This window comes from Cynocephalus volans, chromosome 9 (genome assembly GCF_027409185.1).
Source record: "Cynocephalus volans isolate mCynVol1 chromosome 9, mCynVol1.pri, whole genome shotgun sequence".
Lineage (NCBI taxonomy): Eukaryota > Metazoa > Chordata > Mammalia > Dermoptera > Cynocephalidae > Cynocephalus > Cynocephalus volans.
In genome coordinates, this window is record NC_084468.1 from 6,454,287 (window position 1) to 6,476,085 (window position 21,799).

A 21,799-nucleotide genomic window follows, 5' to 3' on the forward strand; every position below is an offset into this window, starting at 1 on the left:
AGAAAGAATTCATTTCCAGTAGACTTTCACTGCAAAGAGTGTTAAAGGAAATCCTTCATTTAGAATGAATGTGATGCCAGATAGAGAACTGAAGCCATGTAAAGAAATAAAGAATACAGAAAGGGGAAAAAGAAGGTAAATGTAAAGTTAATTTTTCTTATTTTTAATCACAAATAGTATCTTGACTATCTGAAGCAAAAATAAAATCAATGAAGTATGTATTTATAGTAAATAAAACAAAAGATGGATGAGATGGATTGGGAGTATGTTCTTATAAAATTCTTATGTTATACATGGTATTACATAATATTTCAAGGTAGATTCTGATTAGTTGAAGATATATACTGTAAACCTAGGGCAACCTCTAATTTTTTTTAAGAGAGGTATAAATACTAAGCTAATAGAGAAATTAAAGTGGAATAATAAATAATTGTTAACTAATCCAAAGTAAGGCATAAGAAGAAGAACAAAGACCAAACTGAACAAATGGAAGAAAAAGCAAGATGATGGATTTAAACCCAACCACATTAATTATTATATTAAATATAAATGGTCTAGATATCAATGGAAAGACAGAGACTGTTGGACTGAGACTGGCTATAAGAAATGTACTTTGAATATAAAGACACAGGGAGGTTAAAAATAAAGGGATGGAGAAAGATATCACCAGGGATGTGCTGGGGCAGGCTTAACACTGGCTCACAAGAGCATATTGTTAGCATCTCTTCCCAACTCCGCATTTGATGATGTCACATTGGTAGCTTGAAAGCAACCAGAGTGGAGTATTTACATTATGAAAATCAGCAAAATCTACAAATCAGGGTTTTTTTTTTTTTTTCTTATTTAGCAGAGAGCTAGTGTGTTAAACATTTACCAGCATACTCCTGGATATCCCATGGAAACACTAACCAAAAGCAAGCTGAAATGGGTATATACAAAGCAGACTTCAGAACAAGCAACAAGAAGGACACCATATAGTGATAAATGGGGCAATTTACCAAGAAGATGTAACCATCTTAAATGTGTATATACCTTACAACGGAGCGTCAAAATATATGAGACAAAACTGAAGTGCAAGGAAAAATAGACAAATCCACAATTATAGTTGGTGGTTTCAACACTCATATCTTAGTAGCTGATATAAGAAGTAGACAGAAAATCAATAGGGATATATATAGAAGGCCTGAGCATCACTATCAAACAACTTGACTTAACGGACATTTATAGACTACATAGCCCAAAAGAGAATATACATTCTTTGCAAGTATACAGAAATAATCACCAAAATAGACCATACCTAGGCCGTAAGACACATCTCACCAATTAAAAAACAAAACCAGAATTCATACAAGGTATTTTCTCTGATCATCACAGAATTAAGCTGGGCAACAAAAACAGAAAGCTATATGAAAAATTCCCAAATACTGTTGGAAATGTATATAACTGAATAAAAATATATCAAAACTTGAGGGCTTAAATCAAAATTTATAGCATTAAATGCTTATATTGAAAAGAAGACAGGTCTCAAATCAATTATATAAACTTCCACTTTAAGAAACTAGAATAAGAAAAACAAATATAATTTTTTCTAAGTCCATCCATGTTATTGTGAATGGCAGTATTTCATTCTTTTTTATAGCAGAGTAGAATTCCATTGTGTAGATATACCACATTTTCTGTATCCACTCATCTGATTAAGGACATTTGGACTGGTTCCAACTCTTGGCTATTGTAATGAGTGCTGCAATAAACATTGCAGTACAGGTATCCCTTTGGCATGATGATTTCCATTCCTCTGGGTATATTCCCAGCAGTGGGATAGCTGGGTCATATGGTAGATCTATCTGCAATTGTTTGAGGAACCTCCAAACCATTTTCCATAGAGGCTGCCCCATTTTGAAGTCTCACCAACAGTGCAGGAGGGTTCCTTTTCCTCTGCAACCTCGCCAGCATTTATCATTCTCAGTCTTTTGTGAAATAAGTCAGGCACAGAAAGAGAAATACCACATGGTCTCACTTATTTGTTGAAGCTAAAAAAAAAAAATACACAAACAAATGGGGGGGGCAGGGAAGAAGACACAACAATCACAATTTCTTGAACTTGTTAAGACAAGGGAACAGATATTATGTTGATGGGTGCGGGGGGGGAGGAGGAATTGGTAAAGGGACACAAAAATCAACTACATTGTATATTGATAAAATAAAATTAAAAAAGGAAAAACAAATTAAGTTAATGTAAACGGAAGGAAGTAACAAGGAGAAGAAATCAATTCAATACAAAATAGAAAAACAATAGAGAAAATTAATAAAGCTAAAAACTGGTTCTTTAAAAAGATGAATTAATTTGATAAACTGCTAGCTAGAATGACCAGGAAAACCAGAGAGAAAACACAAATTACCAAATCAGGAATGAAAGAGGGGACATCACCACAGAATTTTCTTTCATTAAAAGGATAATAAGAGGATATTACAAATAACTGTTGCCCAAATATTTGAAAAGTTAGATGAAATAGGCAAATTCCTTGAAAGACATAAACCACAAATCTTAGTTAAGATTTACTTATTCTTAATTAAGAAGAAACAGATTAACAGAATAGTCCTATGTCTATTAATGAAATTGAATTCATAGTTGAAAACTTTTCTGCAAAGAAAACTTTAGGCCTAAATATCTTCATTGGATAATCCTATCAAATATACGTAGAAATATTTATCCTGCACACATTTTTCCACAAAATAGAATGGGAGAGAGAATACTTCCCAACTTATATTATGTTGCTAACATTACTCTGATACCACAACCACATAAAGTTGTTACAAGAAAATAAAACTACAAATATTCCTCATGAGCCTAGATGTAAATATTGTGAACAAGACATTAGCAAGTTTACGCTAGCATTATATAAAAAGGATAATACAGCATGACCAAGCAGGCTTATTCTGGGAAAGTAAGGCTGGTTCAACATTTCAAAATCAACCAATGTATTTCAACAGACTATAGAAGAGAAATTGTATAAAAGTCCATATGATAAAATTCAACATGAATTTGTGATAACAAATTGGAAATAGAAGGGAACTTCCTCAATCTGATAAAGAAGGGAACTTTCTCAGTCTGATAAAAAGCAAGTCCAAAAACCTTACAGCTGACATCATACCTAATGGTAAAATACTAGATGATTTTCAACCAAGATCAGGATCCAGTTCTAGCGAGGGCAATAAGACCAAAAAAAAAAAAGAAAAAAAAGAAAAAAAAAAAGAGGCATACATATGTGAAAGGAGGAAGTAAAACTTCCTATTTGCAAACATAAATGTAAATATGGAAATCCCAAAGAATTTATTTAAAAAGCTGCTAAAACTTGTGAGTTTAGCAAAGTTACGGGATGGAAGGTCAGTATACTAGTATCAATTGCATTTCTGTAAATTAGCAATTAATGATTAAGACCGATTTTTTAAAAAAGTAGTCATTTGGAATAGCACCAAAAATTTATAAAATACTTAAGTATAAGTGTAACAAAATATGTGCCAAACCTGTAAGCTGAAAACTAAAAAGCACAGATTTAAAAAAAAAACCAAGATGATCTAAATATATGAAAAAATATTCTGTGTTCACGGGTTGGAAGACTAGGATTGTAATGACGTTACTTTTCTCTAAACTGATGTATAGATTCAATGCAATCCTAACAAAAATCCACATGGATTTTTTTTTTTTTTTTTTTTTTTTAGAAATCAACAAGCTGATTCTAAAATTTATATGGAAGGGCAAAGGATCTAGTATCTGTAGAGTCAAAACAATTTTGAAAAGAAGAAAAAGGCTGAAGGACCCTCACTCTCTGATTTCAAGTATTATTATGGTTTTTTTCTGGCAGCTGGCAGAAGGATCTGAACCCATGACCTTGGTGTTACAAGGCTGTGCTCTAACCAACTGTGCTAACTGGCCAGACACAAGTGTTATTATGAAGCTACAGGGAAAATGTGATATCAGCCAAAGTATAAACAAATAGATCAATGGAACAGAACAGAAGCCTCAAATGGACCCACACTTTTAGGGTCAACTAAATTTTGACAAAGATGCAAAGGCCATTCAATAGAGAAAGAAGAGTGTTTTTAACAAATGGGGGTCAAACAATTGTACAGCCATGTGCAAATCAGTACAGCCTGAGTCACCCCTCACACTGTGCTCAAAAATCAACTCAGGATGGAGGATAGCTCTACATGTAAAACCCAAAAGTATTAAACTTCCACAAAAAAGCAAAGGAGAGAATTTTTGTGACTGCATGTGAGAAAAATATGTTTAGATATGACACTAAATGCACAATCAATAAATGCAAAATACAAAATTGGACTTCATCAAAATTTAAAACTTCTGCTTTTTAAAAGACTTTTAAGATAACAGAAAGACAAGCCACTGACTGGGAGAAAATATTTTTAAAATACATATCTGATAAAGGAATTATATCCAGAATATGTAGAGAATTCTCAATACTTAATAATAATAAAAATCTAATAAATAATAAAAATCTAATAAATTAATAGACTTGATTTGAACAGATACTTCACACAAAAGATACATGGATGGTGAATAGACAAAAAGATGCTTAACACTATCAGTCATTAGAGAATTGCAAGTTAACACCGCCTACCAGAATGACTAACAGCAACAACAGCAGGACAACACCAAGCTCCGGGGAGAAGGCAGAGTGGCTGGGCCTCTCACTCACTGCTTGTGAGAATGTAAAATGGCCTGCCCCACCATGTTGAAAAACAGTTTGGTGATTTCTTAGAAAGTTAAACATGCACTTACCATATGACCCAGCAATTCCACTTCTAGGCAATTATTCCAGAGAAGTGGAAGCTCAAATACCTATAAAAACCTGTATGCAAAGGTGTATAGTGGCTTTATTGTAATTATGTAAAACTGGAGGCAGCTCCCATGCCCTTCACCTGATGAACAGGTAAACAGATGTATGTGTTTGCATCCTATGGACTTCTACTCAGCAACAGAAAGGAACACACTGCTGACACACACAACATGAGTAAATCTCAAACACATCGTTCTCAGTGGGAAAAGTCAGAGTAAAAAAACTATGTATAATATGATTCCATTTATGACTTTATGAAATAGGCAAAACCATAGGGGTAGAAAATTGATTGCTGGTTGCCAGGGACTGGGAATGAGGGAATTTGGTGGGGGGGTGATGGAGCTGTTCTAAATATCTATACATTTTGGTGTCTTCTGGTGCAGGCATCAATGCCCAGACCTTGGTGTTACTGGCACTGCACTCTAAACAACTGAGCTAACTGGCCAGCCCTGTTCTGTATGTTTATTATGGTAGTATTTATTCAGTGGTATGTTTGCCTGAATTCATAGAACTATACACTAAAAGAGTACACTTTACTGCATGAAAATTATTCCTCAAAAATAAACATCTCAAACTACATATCTATCAGTTTGATGATTTTAAAAGTGCCTGCCTCTCTTGCAAACAGCTAAGGAGGGTGGGCATACTGCTTGCTCTGTTCACATGTGCATTCTCAGCCAATAGAACACTGCTGAACACACGGAAGGTACTCAGTACATCTCTGCTGAATGAATGAATGGATGGGTGGATGGAGGGATGGATGGATGGAGGGATGGATGGATGGGTGGATGGAGGGATGGGTGGATGGATGGATGGATGGATGGAGGATGGATGGGTGGATGGAGGGATGGGTGGATAGAGGGATGGGTGGATAGCAGGTTCTCAGGAAAGATAATGGCCTCATTGACCTGGGGCTGAGTGCTGGCTCTGCCACTTTCTCTGGGACAAGAGGCAGCAAATGTTACTTTCCTTAGCCTGGATCATTCTACAAGGAGAGTGTAAGCACCATCATGGCAGCCCCACCACCATCCTTGTCCACTCACTGCAGTGTCCTTGGGAAGGGAACTGACATTTGGTGAGCGCCAACAATGCACCAGCCCTGTCATCTCCCTAGTGCACCAACCATCCTGCAGCCAATCCCGTTGCTGTAACAAATTAATATTTGTTTAGGGTGTCTCCCCCTCTAGACTGTGAGCTCTGTAAGGCAGGAGAACTTCAGATTTGGCCCTGGGTTCCCAGTGCTTAGCATATACCAAATAATCAATCCTCTAAGTAATAACCATGATAACAACAGTGATGACAGCATCAGCTACCAGTTTTGGGTATTTACCATTTGTCAGGCCTTATGCCATGTGTCTTTGATGCTAATGTCATTGAATTCTCACAAACAACCTGCTGAGGTAGACTGCAGAAATCATTAATCGCATTTCTCAGAGGAGTAAACCCGGAGGTCCTCTGGTTTGACAGTCAACGTTTCTTGAGCGTTCACTGTGCTGAGCACTTTGTGTGCACTGCGTTGGTAAAGAGATTCACCCGAGTTCACCCAGCCACCAAGCGGAAGCCCACAGTTACCCTAGAGCCATCCCTGGCAAGCTGGGTCCTCATGCTTTCCTGTTACCCATTTGCTTCTCTAAGGTCTCCCATGAGGCCGCGAACCCGGGAATCTGCTCATGACAGTCTCCAGCACTGAACCTTCTACTGGTTCCCTAGGCTCTTACCATGGCATTCATGACCCCCATGTACTGGCTTGCCTCATCTGTCCCTCCCTACCTCCTCTTGTTTATAAGCTATAAAAACACGAAACTGCCAGCTCCTTCCTCCACACCCTTCCCCGTGCCTTTGCACTGGCTCTTCCCTCTGCCTAAATGCCCTCTCCTTGTCCTTACCCAACAGAGCACACCCTCAAAGTCCAACTCAAAAGACTGTCACCCTCTCCAGGAATCTGTCTTGAAGCTGTCCAGGAAGAGTCCATCTCCCCTCTTTGTGCCGGAACCTGGTCCTTCCTGTCACTGCACTATCACTCCTGACCGCGACCTCTTTCCAGCTATGTTCACACACTGTCTGCCCCTCTAGACAGTGAGCTCCTACTCCCCTCCACAGCCCAGTGCCTGTCTCTGAGCTCCCTAAACGCTCTATAAATGTTTGCTGAATGGAGTGCCCAGATCTTCATTTCACCTCATGTCAATAAGCTCTGAAGCCCTGGGTGGCTGCTGGAACATTTCTGACTTCTAATCTGGCACGTTCCAGAGAAATTTTTTTCCCCCCTCCAATTGCAAATTCCATCTGCTCTATTAATTCATGAAAATTCAGTTCTATGCAAATGTTTCTTCTGGGATCATCCTTTGTGACCAACCTTTGGGAACTTATTTATCAGCAATTTCCTTGAATCCGTGTTTGGAACATTCTGGGAACTTGTTATTGGGCCTTTGAACGGAACAGCTCAAGTGAATGAAATCAACAGACCTGCCACTCAGCATCAGGAATTTACTGCCCTGGGAACTGCAGGATTTGACTTTGAGAGAGCTCACCCTTGTGCCCATCTTACCCACTAAATTCCCATTGCCGGTCCTACTGCCCCTCTACAGTGTCTGAAAATACATCCATTTGGAAAATCAGCTGTGGCCTCTAAATCCCAGAAAAATCTCTCCTGTGCATTTGTTCATTAATTTGGGTCTGAGGCTCCTCTCATTAGGACACAAGAAGCCCTGAATCTGATGTACGGCTGAGAAAATAAACTTATTTCTTGTCTGAGAAATATGGCCTTACGATACAGAAGCTCAGTGCCCAAAAGGCAACTTGGTATAGTGGCAAAAGCATGGACTTCAGATCCAAATAGCCTTGGCTTCAAATTCTGGCTCCTTCACTTACCAGCTGTGTGATGCTGGGCAGGTTAATCAACCTCTCTGGACGTCACAGTCTGTATTAGTCAGGGTTCTCCAGAGGGATAGAACCAATAGGATATGTATATAAATATATGAGAGGGGATTTATTAGGGGAATTGGCTCATGCAATTGTGATGGCTGAGGAGTCCCACGATAGGCCATCTGCAAACTGGATGCCGGTAGCCTGGCTCAGTCCAAGTCTGCAGCCTCAGAGACCAGGGAAGCCAATGTGTCATTGGTATAATTCCTGGAATGCAGAAGCAGAAGAATCTCTAGCTCTGAAGTCCATGGACAGGAGAGCAGAGTGTATTCCAGCTCCAGCGGATAGAGAGAGAGATTCACCTTTTCCTCTGTTTTTGCTCTCTCTGGGCCCCCAGTGGATTGGATGTTCCCACCCACATTGAGCGTAGATATTTCCCACCCAGACTACTAGGGCCCACATGCTAATCTCTTCTGGAGACACCCTCATAGACATACCCCAAAATAACACCTTACCAGGTTTCTAGGTATTCCTAATCTAATCAAGTTGACACCTAGAATTAACCATCACAGTTCCTCATACGTAAAATGAGGGAGTTGTAGAAACCTCACATGGCTCTTCCGAGGATGAAACAGGATGATGGACACATGGCAGGGTCATGATACACGTGGGTTCTCTTCTCCCTTTGAAGGTGGAGCCACCGTGGAGCATGACCGGCTGGGACAGCCCTGCTCTGCTCTCCTGGAGGTGAGCGGCCTGGACAGAACGGCCTCCCACACTCGGTGGGAAGCCAGGGGGCGGGTGAGGACGCCCGAGTGGAGTCCCTGAGACGGTGCCTGGGTAAGTCTGTTAGGCATGGTGTCAAAAGCAGGGTGGGGAGGTCAGAGCTGGCAGAAAGTTGCCTTGAATTTCTGTGGTGGTCCAGAGTCTACATCCCTTGAGATTAAGCTGGTCTTCAGAACCAGCCTAAAGGCAGCCAGAACTAATTTATAGGGTTAATTTATAGCTCCACATGAGAGCTCCTGCCCCTTATCTCGTGTGTCTCGCCACAGCCCTCCCCGGTGGGACGTCTCCCCCAGCCTCTCCCTGCTCCTTCTGGCGTGGCATTCCCAGGACTCAGAATTGCTCCTCCTCTCTGCCTCATCCTCCCTGGGGATCTTTCCCATTGCCGTGGCTTTGCTGTGTCTCAGTACTGACAACTCCCTACCCACATGTCCAGTCCACATCACTCTCCAGATGCCTGGAGAGTAACTGGCCAGACCTGACATCAACCTCATCACTTCCACCACCCACAAACCCGCTGCTCCTGCTGTGTTCCCGACACAGTGAACACCGCCTTAGTCTATTCTCCTGCTGAGCAATCTAGAATCCCGGGAGGTAGACTTTTAAAATTTCATTTTATTATTTTTAAAAAATATTATTTATTTATTTTTTCCAGGATAGTTAGTTTATTCAACATTACACAATGTAATCATTTTTTGTGGCCTTTACCAATTTCTCCCTAGCCCCACTCTCCCTCTACCTTTCATACGTCTAGTAGCCTCATTTCTGTTCTCTGCTTTTGAAAGTTCAATGAATTATTATGATTGCTGTATTTTTCTTTTTTCACTGTTTATTTACTTAGTTCTCAATTATGAGTGAGGACATGCGGTATTTCTCTTTCCGTGCCTGGCTTAGTTCACTTAACATAATTTTCTCTAAGTTCATCCATGTTGCTGTAAATGGCAGAATTTCAATCTTTAGTATGGTAGAGTAGTATTCCAATGGGTAAATGTACCACATTTTCCTTGTCCAGTCATCCATTGGTGGACATTTAGATTGGTTCCAACTCTTAGCTATTGTAAATAGAGCTGTTATAAACATAGGAGTGCAGGTATCCCTTCGACATGATGATTTCCATCCCTTTGGATATATACTCAGCAGCAGGATTCCTGGATCATACGGCAGTTCTATCTGTAGTTGTTTGAGGAACCTCCATCCTGTTTTCCACAATGATGCACTAATTTACAGTCCCACTCACAGTGTCGGAGGCTTCCCCTTTCTCTGCATCCTTGCCAGCATTTGTTATTCTCTGTCTTTTTTATAATAGCCAGTCTAAACTCTGTGATATGATATCTCAGTGTGGTTTTGATTTGCATTTCCCTGATGCTGAGTGATGTTGAGCGGTTTTTCATGTGCCTGTTGGCCATTGTATATCTATCTCCCTTTGAGAAATGCCTGTTCAGCTACTTTGCCCATTTTTAAAATTGCATTACTTGTTTTTTCAATGTTAAGTTTTTTGGGTTCCTTTATATCCCGGATATCAACACTTCGTTGGATGTATGGTTTATACATATTTCTTCCATTCTGTAGGTTGTCTTTTCACTCCATTGTTTCCTTTGCTATGCAGAAGCTTTTTAGTTTGATACAATCCTATTTATTTATTTTTTCTTTTGTTGCTTGTGCCTTTGGGATCTTATTCATAAAGTCTGCCCAGTTCTACTTCCTGAAGCATTCCCCTATGTTTTTGTCTAGTAGTTTTATAGTTTCAGGTCTTATATTTAAGTCCTTAATCTATTTTGAGTTGATTTTGGTATATGGTGAGAGGTATGGGTCTAGTTTCATTTTTCTACATATGGATTTTCAGTTTTCTCAGCACAAGTTATTAAAGAGGCAGTCTTCTCACCAATGTGTGCTCTTTTTGCCTTTGTCAAAGATCAGTTGGTGATAAGTACGTGGGTTGATTTCTGGGTTCTGTATTCTGATCCATTGGTCTGAGTGTCTGTTTTTATGCCAGTACCATGTTGTTTTCATTACTATAGCTTTGTAGTATAATTTGAAGTCAGGGAGTGTAATGTCTCCAGCTTTATCTTTTTTGCTCAGTATTGCTTTAGCTATTCAGGGTCTTTCATGGTTCCATATGAATGTTAGGATTGTTTTTTCTATTTCTGTGATGAATGTCATTGGTATTTTAATGGCAATTGCATTTAATCTGTACATTGCTTTGGGTAGTATGGACATTTTCACAATGTTAATCCTTCCCATCCAAGAGCATGGAATGTCTTTCCATCTTTTTGTGTCCTCTTTAATTTTTTTCAGCAGTAATTTGTACTACTCATTGTAGAGATCTTTCACCTTCTCAGTTAAATTGACTTCTAGGTATTTTATTTTTTTGGTGACTATTTATCATTTTTGGTTTAAAGTCTATTTTATGTGATATAAGAATAGCGACTCCTGCTCATTTTTGGCTTCCATTTGTGTGGTATATCTTTTTCCATCCCTGCACCATTAGTCTATGTGTGTCTTCACAAGTGAGGTGAGTCTCTTGTAGACAGCATATAGTTGGGTGTAGCTTTTTAATCCAATCAGTCAGTCTGCATCTTCTGAGTGGGGAATTTAATCCATTTACATTTAGGGTTGTTATTGAAAGGTTTTGGCTTAATTCTGGTATTTTATTGACTCACGTTTGTATGTTTTAAATAACTTTTTTCCCTTTCTTCCTCTTTTATTGTTTGTCTTCAGTGTTTGTTAGTTTTTTGAGGTGGTGAGATGTAGTTTCTTTCTCTTTTTAGTTTGTATTTTTGTTCTACCAGTGGGTTGTGCTCTTTCTTATGTGTTCATGATAGTTACTGTGTTCTTTTGGATCCCAGATGTGGGAGGCAGCTTTAACATCTCTCCTGCTCCAGTTCTCCATCCTGCCAGTCTCTGAGTCCTGACAATTTGATTTGTCTCAGCCTGGATCCTTCTGGAAGGGGATTTTAGAAAGGTTATCAACAAGGAAGACCTTATTGGAGTAAGTATTCAGCATCTGAAGGGGAATAGTTCCAAGGGAAAAGACTCACTTATATATATATATCTTCTGGTGTTTGATAAAATGTAGTTCCTGTCATGGGAATCAAGAGAAGTACTTCAGAGCATGGTTTTTGGAGTCACAGTGACCTGGGTCTGACTCTCACCAATGATGTCAATTTGGGCAAGTCACCTAACTACTCTAAGCTCCAATTTCCTCAACTCTAAAATGGAAATAAATAATTGTGTCTTCATCATGTTTGTGGATATTAAGTGAATTTATAGATGGAAAGCACTTAGCTCAGTGCCTGACATAGTAAATACAGTTCATGTGTGGCTTAATGATGGGGATATGTTCTGAGAAATGTGTCTGGCAATTTCATCATTGTGAAAACATCATAGAGTGTACTTACCTGAACATAGATGGTTTAGCCTATTATACACCTACGCTGCATGGTATAGCCTATTGCTCCTCTGACCACTGTTGTACATGTGTGTATATGTGGCCTGTCACTGACTGAAACACTGTTATGTGGTGCATGTTATACTCAAAAATAAGTTGTTTGTTATTTTTACCATTATTTATTTCCAATCTCCATTTATTTAATTTATTTAATAAGTTAAACATTAATGACATGAGTAGTGGATTCTGGGGAGATGATGGTATAGATTTTGAATCTCCAGAATTCTGCACATAAAAACAGACAAAGGAAATAGATAGCTAAGCCCCAAACCCATGAATCTGTTTACTACAAAACCAAGTTGTTCCCACAAGCCTCAGAATCTGTGGGTACTTCAAAAATTTTGTGGAAAGATTTTTCTTATATTTTAATTCCATTATTCCATGAACTTTTTGAAGTACCCTTGTAAAAGTGGGTGGGAACAAAACACCAGCAGTAACAAGACCTCCATGGTAGTGATTTTTGTACAGAAGGAAACAGGGAAGTAGCAAGGCAGCATCCCATGGACCAGAGAACAGAGAACTCCTCAATAGCTATCAGGTATTTGCTGGGAAGCACAGCTGACCAATTGGAGGAAAGAAAACTCATAGGAGTTTGCCCAACCCAATATCAGGGGAGTGAAAAGTGCCCTTGGTGAGTTCTAAAGTTGGTGGAGCAGACTGGGACACAAAAGCTCTTTGATCCATTTAGCCAAAGCTCCCTTCTAGAACAGAGCCCCAAGGAAACACTATGTGGGGTGGAATCAAAATGAACCAGGACAGAAACCCTGCAGACAAAGGAAAGAGAAGGCCAAGATATGAGTGAGTGGAAGGAAATCTCAGGAAATCTCAGATCCAGGAAACCTTTTGAGAGAAAGTGACAAATACTGAAGATTGGCAAAGAAGATCTAACATTCAGATAATAGACATCCTTAACAAAGAAAACTAAAGCAAGAGCACAGAATTTCTACTAAAAATTATATTTCCATAAACAATTCCTAAAAGAAAACCAGTTTGAAACTACACATTGAAAGAGCACTGAGTACCTGGGAATATATACCCAGAATGACCAAAACCAAGTTAAATTCTGGCAACACTAGTAGTCATTGAAAAAGAAAAAAAAAATGGTTTTGCTCACTACCTGCCCAAGCCTGAGCCAAGTCTTTCTGGCTGAGTGGAAGTGCCCTAGAAAACCCAGGAGGGGGGGGGGGTCTTCCTAGCAGGGGAGACAGCTAGGGAAAGGCCCAGAGCTTCAAGAGAGCATGGCATATACTGGGAACAGGTAGTGCCTGGTGTGGGGATGGCAGGAGGGTTTGGGAGGGGTGGTAGATGAAGCTTAGGCACTGGGCCTAGTCACACCAAAAGAGGGGACTGGAACACTCACCCATGTAGGGCTTGGTGCCAGCCATGGAGGAAGCCTTTTCTGTTCCTTTCACGACTGTCGCTATGTTGAAGTCTGTAATGTGAACGTGTCCTGCAAATACAGAAACAGAAACTCCAGTTAGCAAGAGCTGCAGGCAGCTGGATTATTTCCTTGTGGGATTTAAAGCTGCAGTCTGCAAGGTGAGGCACAGGAAGGACTCATTAGAATTCTATTTATAATGATATTTTGTCTGATACTCTGAATATGTCTGTTTTATGTGCGTGTTTTAGAGGATGAATTAGTTTGGTAGTACATGCACATTATTTGTAAATAAACATACTGTTATTGAAAGGCAGGATAAAAAGTTTATGGATTAAAAATTTAGAGACTCTGATCTAGAGAAGGAAACAAGGGGTTGTGGGGATAAAGGGAATAAAGAGAGGAAGGGAAGGAAGGAAGCAGGGAGGGAGGGAGGAAAGCCTGAAAGGTCAGTACTTGCTGTCTGTGGGATTTGGAATATAAAAGAAACCAGCGCTGAGAGCCTTGAGTAATAAATATAAATGCAATTACATTTCTCTCTATTTGTCATCACATCATGTGAAAACGGTGGGTTGGATTTTCACCAAATCTGAGCATTGTGTTTGGGATGTGGGACTTAATTATATGGTTGTTGGCACACACAAAATTGACTTTGGGGGGACTTGGAAGGCACCTCCATGAAATGGGCAGACACCTGGGGTGCAGTGAGGCATGCCGAGAGCCCTACGGGACTGCCTGTGGGAGAGGCGTGCCCGATGTGATCAGCCATGGTGGACCAAAAAAGCACCAGTGTGTCACGTGCAAATCTCAAATTTCATGATCAGCTGCCAGCACTGATGCGTGAGCAGGGTGCTCAGCCAGGCACTCTGTCCGACAATCGCAGGTGAGCTGCAGCAGCGAGGTACTTATGCAGAGATGATCTGTAATACTGTACAGGTGCTGTAGATGAAACTTAACTCACCCAGCCAGGTCTGTGTTGGGAAGTGTCTCCACCTAGATAGAATTCCTAGAATGTATCCAGCCTGCTCCAGCCTCTGGGGCTTACCCCGGCCTCTCTCTATGGCTGGAATGACTGTCCCCCCATTTAGCCATCCACAGTCCTGCTGCAGAGAGGCAGTGTGGAGTAGTAGTTCAGTATACAGACTCTGAGCCAGACCGCCTTTGTTTGGGGCTCAGCTTTGATGGGACTAGTGGTGTGATCGTGGGCAAATAACTTAATCTCTCTGAGCCTCAGTCTCCTCATCTGTAAAATGGGGATGTAATAACGTAATACCCAACTCAGAGGGCTGTTGTGGGAGTCCGGGAGTTAATACACATGAAATGGTTATAGCGAGGCTGACACGCAGGAAGAAGGGAAGTTTCTCATGGCATTGTTATCCTGCACGGCTGGCTCAAAACCCATCTTCTTTAGCCAGGGCCAATCCACCCCTGTACCCTCTCATTTCTTCTTTTTTTATACTAATAAACAAATTCACATTCCTGTTTTGGACTGTGAGGTATGAGGGGGCGGGTGCACGTCTTAGTCGTTGCTGTACCCCACGCCTACATAGGTCCACGTACAACGCACACATCACCACTGCAAGTGGTTCCTAGAGCCTTAACGTATGGCGTTTATTTGGCTTTCTTTCATTTCTCCCTCTCTTTAAAAGGTTTAGTATTTGCATTATGAAAGTAATGTCAGCTCATTATAGTAAGTCCAAGAACAGAAAACATGTTTTTAAGTCACCCCTTTCGACCTCCCATGTAATCACACTGATTCAGCTGGCTTCCCCATTATTTCTCCCTTTGCTTATGCAAACCTATATCCACATATGTAGGGACTTTGATTTATTCTTACAATAGTAGGATCATACTCTACGGGTTGCATTTAGTCATGTATCATGGACATTTTTCCAAGTTAGTACACATAGGTTTACCTATGAGACACACAACCCCTTATCCTTGATTCTAAATCCAATTTTTTTTTTCTGACAACTTATTTGGTGATAAGATTTGATCTGAAAATTCTCTTTTCAATTTTATTTATTCCATTTAGGGTGAATATTCATGTTTTCCTGTAGAAATATCAATGTATTTGATTACATGATACTCTCCAAATCCCTACAGGGGTGTTAATAATATACAGTAGCTAGTATTTTTAAATATTATTACATATTCTATATTAGACATACTGTTTATTATTATTATTATGCTATCTTATTTAATAAATTTTTAAATCTGAAAAGTTCTGAATTATGAAAACATGTCTGCCCCCAGGAGTTTTGGATAAATAATTATAGTTGCAAAGTATTCCATGGTTTGGTTGTATCATATTCTATTCAACAATTCCCTGTTATGGATAATCAGGTTGCCTCCAGCCAGTTTTGTCTGCTTAATAGTTTGTCTTGCTATTATAGAACAAGCCACAACAAGCATTCTTAAACATATCTTTATGTACGGTACTTTTATTGTGACTGGATAAATTCCCAAAAGTGGGATTGCTGGGTCCAAGGGTGTACATATTACAATACAAAAAATTATAATTTATGGTATTATGAACAGAACGAGAGCGTGTACTTCTCTGCACTTTTACTAGCACTAGCTGTTATCAGTGACTTCACGTTTTGCAACTCGTTTGTTGAGAAACAGTATCTGCTGAAACCAAGGCTGCCCATTTTTCATGTGACTGGCCTCCCCTGTGAATCGCCTGTCTGGAACCTTGGTCAGTTTTCTATCAGAGCTCCTTATTTACAAGATATATTTACCCTTTTCTCTGCTACGTATATTGCAAATATTTTCTCCTAGCCTGTGATTTGTCTTTTGACTTTGTTTACAGTATCTTTTGCTAAATAGAAGTTTGAAAAAAACAAATAATACAGTGTACTAATTTTATAGTTTCTAAGTATTATTTTTCTTACAACTTTCCAGTTTCCAGAAGCCTATTTCACTCCTAAGATTTTACATATTCTCCTATATCTTCTCATAACACTTGTATAATTTACCTTTTACATTTAAATTTTACAATCAGCTGGAATATATTTTTGTACATGGTATGAGATAACATTCTCATTTTATTTCTTCCAAATGGAGAGCCAGTTGTCTTGACAACATTTACTGAAAAATCCATTTGTTCCCAATGACTGTAATGTGACTTTTTTATATCAAGTTCCATATACACATGGATCTGCCCATAGATGGTTTCTTCTGTTCCACGGCCCTATTGTTTAATGCTGGGTCAGTACTGTACCGTATCAGTTTAATTACGACAGGTTTGTAGACTACTATAATATCAGAAGGTGTTTCTAATTCTAAAACATTAGATAAATTCTATAATACTAGATAGTGTTTCTCACCTTTGTTTCTTGTCAATGTTTTCTTGATAATTCTCAGACATTTATTCTTCTGAATGAACTCGAGACAAATTCTGTCCAGTTTTGGGAGATTCCCCCGTTAAGACGTTGATAGGAATTACCTTAATTTATGCATTCACAGGAGAAATGTGTTAATTTAGTTTTTCCATCCAGGACCCTGCTCTTGCATCTGAACCTTGCTTTATTCCTTCAATATACTCTCATGTTGAGTGCTCTCTTCATTTAGGGCTTGTAATTTCCTGGGTAAATTTATTCCTAGATATGTTATAGTTTTGGTCAGTATTTTTAATGGGAATGCTTTCCCAGGATGGTGTTTGATACGGGGCTGGAGACACCTGGGGCCTGCCTTCACGAAGCACACTTGTCTGGAGAGCAGCCTTAGGTGCTGGAACGAGTTAGGGACACAGTGGGGAAAGCAGCGGTCTCACTGCCCCATATTTATTTTTCTTCCTAATTGTTGCTAGCATAATAAAAAGCCACTGAGTTTTGTTTATTCACGTCCTAAGTTGGGCCACTTTATAATCTTCTGTGGCAGAAGCTGCTAGTTACCTCCCAATATCCCATCTCCCCTTCCCACACAGTAATGGAATGTTTGGCTGTCTCCACCATGCCTCTTCCTTCCCCCCTCCTGCCTCAGCCCCTGTGATGGGATAACTCCACATGGGCATTTATCAAATGTATGAGGGCCCAGCGGTAGCCTGGTGCAACTATCTCACTGGGACCTACATGGCCAAAGCCTACGAGAGCAGAACCCACATAAGTTTGAGTAGACCCTATGTGGGTTCTGCTCGAAAGGAAAATCAGTTCTGCATACTAGGACTTGTTTAGGAGCAGTGAATCCCCTCTCGATTTGTCCTCTGGAATCCGCTCTTTGATGGGTGCCATGCTTCCCTGGGGATTCCTGGGAGTGGGTGCAGACCAGGAGTTAGGATGGAAGGGGATCTTCTGCAGTATCCTCTGGCTTGTTTCCCTTTTATCATAATTGAGTTTGGAGTTAAGTCTGGTGTGACCATCTGTCCCCATCTCAGCTGGTTTTAGGATCCACATTGTGCCTAAGCCAGAGGTCAGCATGGTGCTGTTGAAACCAAGCAACCAGAGCCCAAGGGAGATGAGAACCAGGGCAGCGCCCCAGCTGTCTCACGCTCACCGCTGGGAGTAACTGTGCTGCCCGGGCACTGGTGCCAGTTGTAATGCTGGCTGCCAACCTTTGACACAGGGTCACACATCCCAGCACCCCACAGACCCATTCTTTCCCTTCCACTTATCTTCACGGAGATCATAGTGAACTTGCCACAGGACAGTGGCAAAAGGGATAAATAGACACCTAATCAAATTCCACCGCACAAGCTTATCCAAGCTTCATTCGGCTTATGTCAGAACACGTCTTCGCTTGGCAGAGAATGAAATGATGCTTTGATTTTTTTCTGTTCCATTTGATTTGGCTTCCTTCTGTACCTTGGTAACGGGGTGAGAATGTGGGGCCTTAGAAAACAATCTGTCTGTCCTAGGCTGCCCCTGTGTGTGAAACGGCAGCTAGTTAGCAGGCTTGCACACCCCTGGGTTTGCTGAGTCCCTTCATTGAGACTTGGGAGGGACACTCCCACCCCCAACGACCTTCCCCCATGCACCGAGATTCCATAAAGCCTGGCCCAGCATTTGTGCTCCATTTGATCTGTCGCTGTGTGGAAACCACCTAGCCCAAGGCTTTTGAGAGAACTCAGAAGGTTTCAGTTTCTTTCACCTTTCTCTACTTCCATGTCTCTTAACGTCAAACCATTAGATTTCTGGGTTAATTAGTTACTTCCACAGAGCCAAGGCAACGGACTAGTACACTTCCTTTTGCCTCACTGTGTTGGGCATGTGATTTTATGCAATCATATTTATTAACCACAGTGAATAACATTTGTGGAGAGGATTTTATTACACTTTCCTAACCATGATCTGCTCCTTACAAAGCCTTCCTAAGGCCCAGTGCTGATCCTGTCTTTCAACACTTAGAATCCTTTCCCTTTCTCCTTTCTCTGCTGCCTCCTGTATCACAGCGCCAGGAGACGGAACGCCACATTTCCCATCTCTCTTGCAGCAAGGGCTCTGGATGGGATTTGGGTTCTGCTGATGAGATCACTAGGGTGAAGTCTAGTGAACCGGATGCAGAGCCCGTCTCTCTGGGGCAGCGTCCAGGATGAGTGAGCTTGATAGATGCGTGTTGCTGAGGGAGGACCTCTCTGAACAGTCTTGTCACCCCTTCACGGTGTGAGCAGCTGAGGAAGTGACTCTCCAGCCCAGGGCCTGGCAGCAAGAACCCGAGCCCCAGGGGGATTTCACCACGAGGCCTTTTGCCTTCCTACCTCATTAAGCCACTTTCTCTTGAGGGCAATGAACTCCTACAGGTAAAATGAACTAAGAATATGCAGCTGCCCAGGGATGGAGCTGCCTCCACCCTGGGTCATGGGGCAGTGAGACCGCTGCTTTCCCCACTGTGTCCCTAACTCGTTCCAGCACCTAAGGCTGCTCTCCAGACAAGTGTGCTTCGTGAAGGCAGGCCCCAGGTGTCTCCAGCCCCGTATCAAACACCATCCTGGGAACATAAGCAATGAACATTATTCTCAGCAGGCAGAGCTGGAATGGAGCCCCAGCATTAGTGGGAACATAGGAGGGAAGGATTTGCCCTCACTTGTGATTTCCACAAGAAGGGGCCTGACCTAAGTTCATTAGCCTCTTTCCACCCCTCACTCCCTGTCTTAGGGCATTCAAGCTGCTGTAACAAACTGTCATAGATGGAGTGGCTTATAGATAAGAGAAATTTATTTCTCCCAGTTCTGCAGGCTAGAAATCTAAGATCAAGGCACAGCAGATTCAGTGTCTGGTGAGGGCTGCTTCCTGGTTCACAGAGAGCACCATCTCACTGTGTGCTCACAGGGTGGAACAGACAAGGCAGCTCTCTGGGTCCTCTTTTGTAAGGGCACAAATCCTGAGGCAGGACAGAATAGGGACACACCCCAGGGAGGCTGCTCATAAATATTCAGACTGGATCAGCAAGAGCAACCTCCTTGCCTGGCAGTTATTGAATCCATAATGAGCTGACGACTACTTAGCCACCCCACCGCTCAGTGTGCTATACCTGGAACTTTGCAGATTACAAAAACTGCTGCACCTGCACACTAGGAGGAACAAAAGTGCAGACAACCGCTATATGACCTTCTACCTGTGAGGCCAAACTGGAAAGGACAAAGTTAAGGGAAAAGTGACCCCACTGCACATGAACAAAAACTTCAGAAACTCAGGGACACGTGACAGGAAGTTTATGCAACCTTGTGTCAGCATATTAGGACTTAATCACCCTAGATCCTCCCCCATGACTGAATATTCCTCCCCTTAGTTCAGAAAGAGAAACACCCCCATCCCAGAATAATATATAAGCCCTCCTTGTAGGACTCCATGGGGGTGTTCCTCCCTTGAGGCGATGCCCACACACCTTTCTGCACGTACTTTCACTTTACCTGTTATTTGAATGTTCCGTCTGTCTGGCACTCTCTTCCTTTCCTTTCATTGAGCACTGCAATGTGGACTCTACTCGGTATTGTGAAAGATTTTTCTATGCTGTTTGACCAAATATGTGGAACCAAAAATGGGAATGGTAACAATCCCATTCACAAAAGCACCACTATGATTTAATCAGCTCCCAAAGACCCAATCTCCAAATATCATCATGTTATGGGTCAGGACTTTAACATATGAACTTGGGGGGGGGGGACACAAACATTCAGATCATAGCACTCCCCCTTAGGGAGATGTAGTAATTATGTGGAGGGTAAATTTGGGTGAACACTCAGCTTGGCTCTGCCTGGTTCCTCTTAGGGGACCCCTCTATGGTCCTACTTGGGCACCCCTCACCCTACCCTGGTAGGGGATCTGGGAGGTGAATCCATCTCTATCTGGGTCCTGAAGTAGGAGCCCTTTCTAGCTCTCACATAAATCCAAGCCTTTATCAGCAATGAAGATGATATCTGGGCCTCTATCTGCCACTTCCTTGTTTTATTTCCTGTTTGTTAAAATCCCACCTGGGGAAGATAGGAGTGTTATTGATTGAACTGTGCCCCCCTCAAATTCATATATTGAAGTCTGAATCCTCAGTACCTCAGAATGTGATTTTTTTAGAAGTAAGTTCTTTGCAGATGACATTAGTTAAGATGAAGTCATGCTGGAGTAGAGTAGGCTCCTAATCCAATACGACTGGTGTCCTTATACGAAGGGAAAATTAGGACTCAAGCACCTACACAGGGAGACACCAGGTGAAGATTGGAGTGATGCCACCACAAGCCAAGAAACTACCAGAAGCTAATAGGTCCTTCCCTAGGGACTTCACAGGGAACACAGCCTGTGAACACCTTGAGACCATGGTTTGTGGAGCTTTGTTATGGTAGCCTTAGGAAATACAGGGGCTATTTGATAGGGGCCTCAGAGTCTCCCATAGCAGCTCTCTAGGGCTGTAAAACTCTCCCTTGACATCATACTGTAGGAGAAACCTCCCTTCCTGGCAGCCTCTGAACAGAATCTCATCACAGCTTTCAAGGACACCTAGAATATCTCTCAACCACATTCTTGCGCTGTCCTTAAACTGTGCGTGGAATCCCATCTAGAATAATGGCGTCCACTCTTGGCTCCTCAGACTCAGCAGGAACACCTCTGTCCCCAGGGTGTCTGGGTGGCACCCTTCTTCTGCCTCAGCTGCCTCAGTCCCTGTGTCTGATGCTCTATAAACAACACACCCAATTTTTAAACTTCCTGGAGTCTCCTCTTCCTGGCATGCTGGGGAGAGTGTATAAAGTGTTGTGACAAGGGAGAAGGGGTGTCAACACAACCATTTTGGGGGGCACTGATCACATTTATCAACAAATATGTTAGCAACAGATGGAGAGGAAATTCTCTGGAATGAGTCCTGTCAATGAGTGTTCTAAACTACAGCACATCAATACAAAAATTGAGCACAGTAAGGCCAATAGATCAGGAGACGGCTTCCACTGAAAAGACAGTTTGTTACTCCTGGTTCCCAAGAAGAGTGGGCATGCGCACCATGGGTACATGCCGCACCAACAGTACATCATTATGCATGTACTGTGGC

General features: G+C 41.4%; 1 protein-coding gene across 2 annotated transcripts in view; it reads right to left on the reverse strand.

Moving 5' to 3' along the window:
* The window catches only part of STK32B (serine/threonine kinase 32B), a 369,695-nt gene that overhangs the window by 42,134 nt on the left and 305,762 nt on the right, over positions 1–21,799 (reverse strand). The window contains exon 6 of one of the 2 annotated variants that reach the window (XM_063108412.1): positions 13,310–13,399. The exons of the other annotated variant lie outside the window; for it this stretch is intronic. Coding sequence (XP_062964482.1) covers positions 13,310–13,399 — 90 coding nt within the window. The remainder of the gene's footprint in view (positions 1–13,309; positions 13,400–21,799) is intronic. 2 annotated transcript variants of the gene reach the window in all.